This window comes from Melanostigma gelatinosum (genome assembly GCF_949748355.1).
Source record: "Melanostigma gelatinosum genome assembly, chromosome: 10".
Taxonomy (NCBI): domain Eukaryota; kingdom Metazoa; phylum Chordata; class Actinopteri; order Perciformes; family Zoarcidae; genus Melanostigma; species Melanostigma gelatinosum.
In genome coordinates, this window is record NC_136643.1 from 25563887 (window position 1) to 25573890 (window position 10004).

Consider the following 10004-nt stretch of genomic DNA (forward strand, 5'->3'; position numbering starts at 1 on the left):
ATTAAATCCTATGTTTGTGTGCTTTTTATATTCTCTCAATAAAACATGTTTGATCCGATTAATAAAACGATGCGTTCCAATATTAAACATGTCTGAGTGACCTCAGCGGTCTCAACGGGTCACTGGTGGTTTTCTGGTGAACTAAAGCGCTGAATCACGTTAATTGTACCTTTAATATCACAGCTGGTAAATGTAGCAGTGAAAATTAAAGATACATTTTTATTTATTAATATCATTTTGTATTTGTATTGCTGGGTAGCTTGTGAATTTCCCCCTGGGGTTGAATGAAGCCTTATTAATACAACAATAAATCTTTATTTATTTGTTTATTACGTTTTGTAATCTTTATTGGAGCACTCAAAGTGACTCAAGTTATTAAATAAATGAAGTAGAATTCTAAAGTAGCAGAAAATAGAAATACTCAAGTAAAGTAAATGTTTTATAACTACGCGTACTTTATTACATGTTTACATCTGCTTAAGATGAATATTGTGTCTTAAAAATACATTAAATATGTGAATAATACAGTATATTGTTGTGTAATGCAGACAATAGACAAGATATATTTAATACGATTTTTTATCCACAAAGGAGTGAATTATGAGTCATAATTCCAGCGTTAAGAGGAGTGAAGTACTCTGTTACTCAAAGATGACAACCAGCAGCAGGAGCTGTTCAACCTGTGACCTCCTGATAAACCTCACTGAGAAGCAGTTCTACCTGCTGACTCACATCACACATCAGGACTCAAGCACTACTGAAGTACACTTAACTTCTACTCCACTACATTTATACGACAACTTTAGTTACTTTGCAGATTTACGTCAAGACTACAAAATAAAAGCAGCACATAAACGATGCTGTGTTATTGATTCGGATAAAACTTTATTGATCGTGAAGGTGAATTTCACAAACGCTCTCCTCCGTACTGATGAGATGTCGAGAGGCATTTGATCTAAAGGGCTGAGTCGGCTTAACTATACGATTTAAAGGCGCTTATGGATTAAAGTTGTGCCTCACTGGCACAATAACACCGCTGTGATGAAGTTTACATTCATGTGTTCAATAAGATACACAATAGTGAGATTCATGACTTATCAAAAGTCTTTTCTGTTGCTTTAGTTGTTGTTTTTCCACTTTCTCTTTTTTAAATCAGGAAATCAAATCACATTTGGTCAAATGAAACAAAGATGTTTCTTGGAATGTTGTCATAGATATACAAACACACATATATCCTTCACAAAGACAGACAAATGACATTAATAATAATAGTAAAGTATAATCAATTCAAATATAATAAATAAAACATATTGGGGAGAAGTTTACAATCACAAACAGTGCTCACTGAGTTTAGGTTTTACTGGGCGGTGGAGGTTTGTTCTCGTGATGTTAAAACGTATTTCTCAAAATATTTAAACTATTTCCCGACTTCTCATAAGAGCTCAGATATGTGGGATGTGTTTTTAAAGAGGTCACAGGAAGAGGAGGAGTGACTCATCAGCAGCTGCTTGAGTCTTACGTTATACATTTTGATTTGTCACCTGGTGCCGGAATTTAGTTCTTTTTTTAACATAAATAAAGTTTTCCACCGTAAATTGATGCAGAAAAAATCACCAGAACGCAGTAAAATAAGTATTTCACATCCTGTGGTATTACTACTTTTAATGAAATAAAATATCCGAGTACTTCTTCCACCACTGAACTCAAGTCATGGTTTTAATTTAAGTTGGAAAAATATGAAAATGACGAAAACAACGTCAGAAATAAACATTGGTGGAAAGTAATTGTGTTTACTCATGTCCGGTATTTAAATACTATCTGGAGGTACTTGTACTATTTCCATTTTATGCATCTTTAGAGTTACACAGGGGGACATATTGTACTTTTTACTCCAATAATTTTATTTAATAACTTTAGTGACTTTGCAGATTCTGATCAACAGCACAACATATAAATACATGAAGATGTATTATTGTAGATTAAGATAAGACTGTTGATAACTGGAGGGGAAATACACAAACTACACAGCAGTATATAAAGTACTGACATAATGCATCATTAACTATGATACAATAATATCATCTGAAATGAGCTACAAGTGTATGTTTACTTAACATATATATATACATATATATATATATATATATATATATATATATATATATATATATATATATATATATATATATGTATATATATATATATAATACAATTTTGAATGCATTACTTGTACTTCTAACAGAGTTAGACATAAATAAATAAAAGAGGATGAACTCAAAGAGATGATTCAATGTTTGTACTGTCAAAGCGCTCAGCCATCATGCAGTCAACACAAAGACCGGAGGATCCAGCAGGCCGCACCCTGAGCCCGGCCCCGGACCTGGACCCGGTCTCCGGCTCCTCCCCGTCTGCGCAGGAGGGGCCATGAAAACCTGCTGGAGACGCAGGTGAGCCTCAGTCAGCTGGAAGACGGAGCACGAGACAAACCTCTTCATTCTGTTGGAGCGCGAGGGACCTTTTAGTGTTACATAATAAGGATTCATTGCTTTTCTCCTCGTGGCTGATTTTTCTTTTAACATATAATCTTCACAGAAACAGGTGAGTCATTGGTGTTATGATGTTTAGATGTGTTGTGTTCCTTAGAGGAGTTCAACAACAAGCTACTTATCATATCGATAATTACAATGATTCATATTTAACATGCATGTATGTATATTAATCACGCATTAAAGGTAAATTCACTAGTTGTATCACACAAAAAAGCCCAAACTGTATTTTCCTCCATAATGTTTGTATCTTTAAAATAATTATATTCATATTATTAATAGCAGGGATACAGATGAGAGGACGTCATCTTCATTTGTCTCTTCAAATAAATCACCAAAGTACAAACAGTAGAAAAGTAAAGTATCACAGCTGATAACACGTTGAAAGTGATTGTATGCTGTTAATGATCACACAATGTTAGTCGTGGTGATGTTGAGTCACAAATGTTTAAAAACCAGAGCAGCAGGAAAGTGCTTCATAAAAAGACAAATAACAACTTCTCCATGTTGTTTGTCTCGATATCTGGCTTTTCAAAATAAGACTCCGCTCTCATAGACTTTATAAATCCGGTTGCTCTGTGAATTTTTGAATTGTTTGAGTCTGTTTCTCATCCCTGCTCTTGAAATGGATTTGAAATCTCATGTCTTGTTGTCAAAAAGTGACTTTGCTCTCTGTACATCGATCAAAACATAAAAAAAGACCCAAAGTGGAGATAAGAGAGGAGCTGACAGCAGAGAAGAGATGCTCCAATCAGGGAGGGGGAAACAAACGTATTTAAATTCTACATGATACTGATACGGTTTCAACGATACCGATACTGATCAGTTCTTAAAGTGGTATTCATGGTGACAGAGGCCTCTCCACCTCTCCTAGGAGCAGGAAGCACTGATTTTATTGTTGTTTAGACTCCTGTTGTTGTTGTTTTGTGCCTCTTTCTTTGGTCGACACACATCTCTCTGTGGTTTTGAGACACGGTAGTAACTTCGTGTCTCTTTGTGGTCATTCTGTGTCTCTTGAAATTGAAATTGGAGGTTTTCCTATATATGCTGCTAATTTCCTGCTGAATTCCTTCCCTCGACAGGTCGTCCTCGTCGCCACAATGAGTTGGGGGGTGCTCTACGCCCAGCTGGGCGGCGTCAACAAACACTCCACCAGCCTCGGGAAGATCTGGCTGTCCGTCCTCTTCATCTTCCGCATCACCATCCTGGTTCTGGCCGCCGAGAGCGTCTGGGGCGACGAGCAGTCCGACTTCACCTGCAACACGCAGCAGCCCGGCTGCAAAAACGTCTGCTACGACCACTTCTTCCCCGTGTCGCACATCCGCCTGTGGTGCCTGCAGCTGATCTTCGTGTCCACGCCGGCCCTGCTGGTGGCCATGCACGTGGCCTACAGGAACCGCGGGGACAAGAGGACCATGCTGGCCTCCAACGGCACCGAGAGGACCACGATGGCGATGGACCTGGAGACGCTGAAGAGGAGGCGTCTGCCCATCACGGGCCCGCTGTGGTGGACCTACACCTGCAGCCTCTTCTTCCGCCTCATCTTCGAGGGCGGCTTCATGTACGCGCTCTACTTCGTCTACGACGGCTTCCGGATGCCGCGGCTGGTGAAGTGCGAGCAGTGGCCCTGCCCCAACAAGGTGGACTGCTTCATCTCCCGGCCCACGGAGAAGACCATCTTCACCATCTTCATGGTGTCGTCGTCGACCATCTGCATGATGCTGAACGTGGCCGAGCTGTGCTACCTCATCGCCAAGGCGCTCCTGAGGTGCCTTGCCAGGTCCAAGAGGAGGAGGGCACGCTCGATGCAGGACAACAGCCATCTGCAGAACGTGAAGAACGAGCTGCTGCTGTCCACCGACTCGCATTCCACCAGCAAGGAGTGCTGAAGGACAGACATCCGCAGTGGGGGGGTAACCAGAGAAGAAGAGAAACACAGGCTGTAACTCCAGCCCCCCCGACTCCCCCCCGACGACATGTTTTTTCTCTTACAGTTAATTTGCAAGACAACATACTTTTTCAAACTGTTGTTTTGTCATGAGTACTTCTTCCCCCACGCGGCGGAAAAAGCCACTTTTACGGTCAATTAGTGTGAGCGTGAAAACATCAACCAATCACGCTGTGAAGAACGGGTCGAGTTGCTCTTACATATAGTCAATAACAACATGGCCGCCGAACAAGACTGACAACTTCATCACTCCTTTCAACTTTGACGAAGGCAGAACATACTCCTTCTGATCCTACCTTTCACAATAAAAGCCCTAGACATTTAATATTTGAGGGCAGGTGTTTTGGCTGATCCTGGTTCTTCCCTGAGTTTGACCCCACCAGCACAAGCCTGTTTCAGGCAGAAACAATGTGTACGCACCTGTGGTTCATCCACAGCATCAGAACCTCACTTCTCCACAGCGGATGGTCTGATGGAGGGTTTTGACTTGTTGTTCAGTCTGAAGTTGCTTGAATGTCTTTGAATCGGAGAAGAATGAGTCTACACTGACCTCTGGTGGTTGTAAGTGGAACCTCAGCGAGAACAAACGCCTTCCTCAGGACCTGAAGGATGTATCTGGTGATGATGAAGAAGAAGAGGAAGGAGAACAAATGAAGTCATGAGAATTGAAGCAAAAAAAAACAAAAGTGCCTTTATGATCTATGATTGTGTTTTCAGTGTCTAGTTTACAAGAGGAGACATTTTAAATCCGTGTTGTTACAATAACTGATGTTGTTATGAACCTGCTGTATTGAATCAAGTGACTGTAGCGCGTAAGTTTCAACATTCATAGTTGAATATGTTTTCTATAAATAATGCTTTTATTTTGGTGGGTTTATAAATACCAAGAAGTGTGTTGCACAACATGAGATGATTCATTCTGAAGTCTCACCTGCCACACAGCGATCGAACAGATCCGCTGCTGTTTGATCGAACCTGAACGTCTGTCACGTGTCACTGGAAGTGTTTCTGTGCACTGTGAGTCAAATGAGAATGTTTTGCATATTTTCACACCTGTTGATAAAAACATATGAACAAAGATGAACAAGTCTGGTCAAGATGTTTTATTCTGCTAGAGACTTCCCACAGTTAGTTTATGTGATATAATCACAGTAGCATTAGAAGTTATGTCATAGCATCATAACAAGGACCAGATGCATGTTTGCAGGCGAAACGATCATTTAGGACACGAGAGGCTGAACGTTATGGCTGAAGAGTATGAAAATATAAATAAATCTGTCAGACTCATCAATCAATCAGTTCATATTTCACTCCAGATTTAGGGATTGTTGGGGTCATATTAACAATAATAATAATACATTTAACAATTATAACATTGTTCAATTTGTATTATTAATAATGTATTAGTAATAGTAATTTCTATTGTTTTTGTATTATAATTGTTAATATATTTAGTCATTATTATAATAATTATCATTATTACTATTACTATTATATTAATAATAATAATAATAATAATACATTTAACAATTATAACATTGTTCAATTTGTATTATTAATAATAATAATGTATTAGTAATAGTAATTACTATTATTTTTGTATTATAATTGTTAATATATTTAGTCATTATTATAATAATTATCATTATTACTGTTACTATTATATTAATAATAATAATAATAATACATTTAACAATTATAACATTGTTCAATTTGTATTATTAATAATAATAATGTATTAGTAATAGTAATTACTATTGTTTTTCTATTATAATTGTTAATATATTTAGTCATTATTATAATAATTATCATTATTACTGTTACTATTATATTAATAATAATAATAATAATACATTTAATAATTATAGCATTGTTAAATTGTTATTATTGTATTATTGATAATAATAATTTATTTGTGGTAGCAGCAGAAGTATTGTTTTTGTATTCTTATTATGTTGAATCATTTTCATCACTAATATTATTATTGGTCGAATTGTAAAGCCAACATTAAACTCTTAATCCTGCTTCATGAAAACCCCGTCCCCAAGCGGTCCTGCTCAGTCCAGACCCGGTGGTCCTCGTGCGTTATTTGGACTTGTGTTGTCTCAGTGCGCTGACCTCCAGCTGGTCCTATCAGCTTTCAGCACGAGCCTTATTTTAGACCCCACACCAATCCCCTCTTAGGGGGGGCGGGGGGGGGGGGGGTCTTTGTCCTCCGGCCCCTCCAGGAATAGCTCGAGCTGGATGAGTCACATCTGTGTTGTTTTAAATAAACGATTAGAAAGTTAAGAGTCATATATTTAAATGACAGAACTGATGATGGAAGAGTTTCTTCAAGTGGGCGAGAAACGTTTCGACCAAACATCCAAAAATATACCAAGTTCTGCATCTTCACAGAGAAACTCTGCAGATCAGTGAAGAGGTTTCTGCTTTCACCTTTGACCTCTGCACAGGCAGAAGACATGCTGATGACGTCACCTTCCATCTGCTCTAACAACAAACTAATGAACCGACAAGAAATCAACAAATCAACAAATCAAGACATTCAAAACGTTGTAATTGTGTACATGAGATCTTTTTGTCACATTGGCACATTTTCCGGCAACTTTTACGCACAATTAATAAATAATTAAATACTAAAATCCAAAGAATCTCTTAAGTCATATTATTAACTTTGAAATTGTTAAATTGTAAATAGTCCATGGAGGTTTTTCATGAGATATTTGCTGGAGACGTTCAGAGCATGTTCATGATTTTGGACACTTTGCGCGAAAGTTTTGGTGGTGGGGGGATTATTTTTTGGGGCACATTTTCCGCCAACTTTTTGCGCACATTTAGTCGTTTTTTCTTTTTTTTGTGACGGTTTGACGGGGCGTGGTGTGACACCGGACAGGCGGATGACTCTGTGGATTCACTCATGCATGGTCACACAATGTGACAGTCCAGACATGGCTGGAACCGGGAGGCAGCTCCGTGTGACCGAGCCCCATCTCCGACTCCAAGCCGCCTCCAAAAACTAACCACAACAAAAGGAGGAACCTTTCTTTTTTGCCTTGCGCAAGTTCACCGGTTCCGGGACAAAGACTGACGCACCGACTGGAGACGTTTGTGCATGAATGAGTTTGAGACACAGATCTGAAATCACAGTTCGTCGTTCTGACAGGAGAGGCGACAGGTTTGGGATCCGGGAGGCAGAGGGAGGCTCGCTGCAGCCGCACGTTCAACGCACTCAAAGTGATGCCACCGATGACGGCGGAGGGATCTGCTTTGCGTATTTAAGTATGACATCTCCGGTCTAAAGGTATGACGGGAAAAAACACTCTGCTGTCAAATACGCTCATTTGCATATTTAAACATAACATTTCAGAAAACGTATAATACAATAAATACTGATCTTAATGTGAGAGATGAAGTGGTGAATATTCACCTGTAGAGTCTCTTAATGTGAGTGATGAAGTGGTGAATATTCACCTGTAGAGTCTTCTTAATGTGAGTGATGAAGTGGTGAATATTCACCTGTAGAGTCTCTTAATGTGAGTGATGAAGTGGTGAATATTTACCTGTAGAGTCTCTTAATGTGAGTGATGAAGTGGTGAATATTCACCTGTAGAGTCTCTTAATGTGAGTGATGAAGTGGTGAATATTCACCTGTAGAGTCTCTTAATGTGAGTGATGAAGTGGTGAATATTCAGCTGTAGAGTCTCTTAATGTGAGTGATGAAGTGGTGAATATTCACCTGTAGAGTCTCTTAATGTGAGTGATGAAGTGGTGAATATTGACCTGTAGAGTCTTCTTCATGTGAGTGATGAAGTGGTGAATATTGACCTGTAGAGTCTCTTAATGTGAGTGATGAAGTGGTGAATATTGACCTGTAGAGTCTTCTTCATGTGAGTGATGAAGTGGTGAATATTCAGCTGTAGAGTCTTCTTCATGTGAGTGATGAAGTGGTGAATATTGACCTGTAGAGTCTCTTAATGTGAGTGATGAAGTGGTGAATATTGACCTGTAGAGTCTTCTTCATGTGAGTGATGAAGTGGTGAATATTCACCTGTAGAGTCTCTTAATGTGAGTGATGAAGTGGTGAATATTGACCTGTAGAGTCTTCTTCATGTGAGTGATGAAGTGGTGAATATTCACCTGTAGAGTCTTCTTCATGTGAGTGATGAAGTGGTGAATATTGACCTGTAGAGTCTCTTAATGTGAGTGATGAAGTGGTGAATATTCACCTGTAGAGTCTCTTAATGTGAGTGATGAAGTGGTGAATATTCACCTGTAGAGTCTCTTAATGTGAGTGATGAAGTGGTGAATATTCACCTGTAGAGTCTTCTTAATGTGAGTGATGAAGTGGTGAATATTCACCTGTAGAGTCTCTAAATGTGAGTGATGAAGTGGTGAATATTCACCTGTAGAGTCTCTTAATGTGAGTGATGAAGTGGTGAATATTCACCTGTAGAGTCTCTAAATGTGAGTGATGAAGTGGTGAATATTCACCTGTAGAGTCTCTTAATGTGAGTGATGAAGTGGTGAATATTCACCTGTAGAGTCTTCTTCATGTGAGTGATGAAGTGGTGAATATTCACCTGTAGAGTCTCTAAATGTGAGTGATGAAGTGGTGAATATTCACCTGTAGAGTCTCTTAATGTGAGTGATGAAGTGGTGAATATTCACCTGTAGAGTCTCTAAATGTGAGTGATGAAGTGGTGAATATTCACCTGTAGAGTCTCTTAATGTGAGTGATGAAGTGGTGAATATTCACCTGTAGAGTCTCTTAATGTGAGTGATGAAGTGGTGAATATTCACCTGTAGAGTCTTCTTAATGTGAGTGATGAAGTGGTGAATATTCACCTGTAGAGTCTCTAAATGTGAGTGATGAAGTGGTGAATATTCACCTGTAGAGTCTCTTAATGTGAGTGATGAAGTGGTGAATATTCACCTGTAGAGTCTCTAAATGTGAGTGATGAAGTGGTGAATATTCACCTGTAGAGTATCTTAATGTGAGTGATGAAGTGGTGAATATTCACCTGTAGAGTCTTCTTCATGTGAGTGATGAAGTGGTGAATATTCACCTGTAGAGTCTCTAAATGTGAGTGATGAAGTGGTGAATATTCACCTGTAGAGTCTCTTAATGTGAGTGATGAAGTGGTGAATATTCACCTGTAGAGTCTCTAAATGTGAGTGATGAAGTGGTGAATATTCACCTGTAGAGTCTCTAAATGTCTGTAATGTAACTAAACGTCTCTTTGAAGACGTTTCCTCTCAATGAGTTTGTTCTCAGACTCTGATGATGAATCTCCACTTCAGCAGTTCTTACATTCACCAAACTTCACTCTTTCATTCCTCTCTGTGTGCTGAAGGTTCACACTGAGGGGTTTGTTCACACAGCACTCACTCATTTATACATTTATTAATATAAACATGGAGATAATAGATTCTTTGATTGGTCTTTTCTGATTTATGAGTGATACTAAGACATTTAATAAATTCCTTCTGTAAAAACCTTCGACTCTAAG

The 10004-nt window shown here is 38.8% G+C and overlaps 1 protein-coding gene across 1 annotated transcript; it reads left to right on the forward strand.

The window, feature by feature from the left end:
- Nucleotides 1-2471: 2471 nt before the first annotated feature.
- Nucleotides 2472-5538, forward strand: gjb8 (gap junction protein beta 8). The gene is made up of 2 exons (XM_079276910.1): nucleotides 2472-2598; nucleotides 3629-5538. The coding sequence occupies exon 2, from the start codon at nucleotides 3647-3649 to the stop codon at nucleotides 4433-4435; it is 789 nt and encodes a 262-aa protein (XP_079133036.1). The 5' UTR covers nucleotides 2472-2598; nucleotides 3629-3646; the 3' UTR covers nucleotides 4436-5538.
- Nucleotides 5539-10004: the final 4466 nt, after the last annotated feature.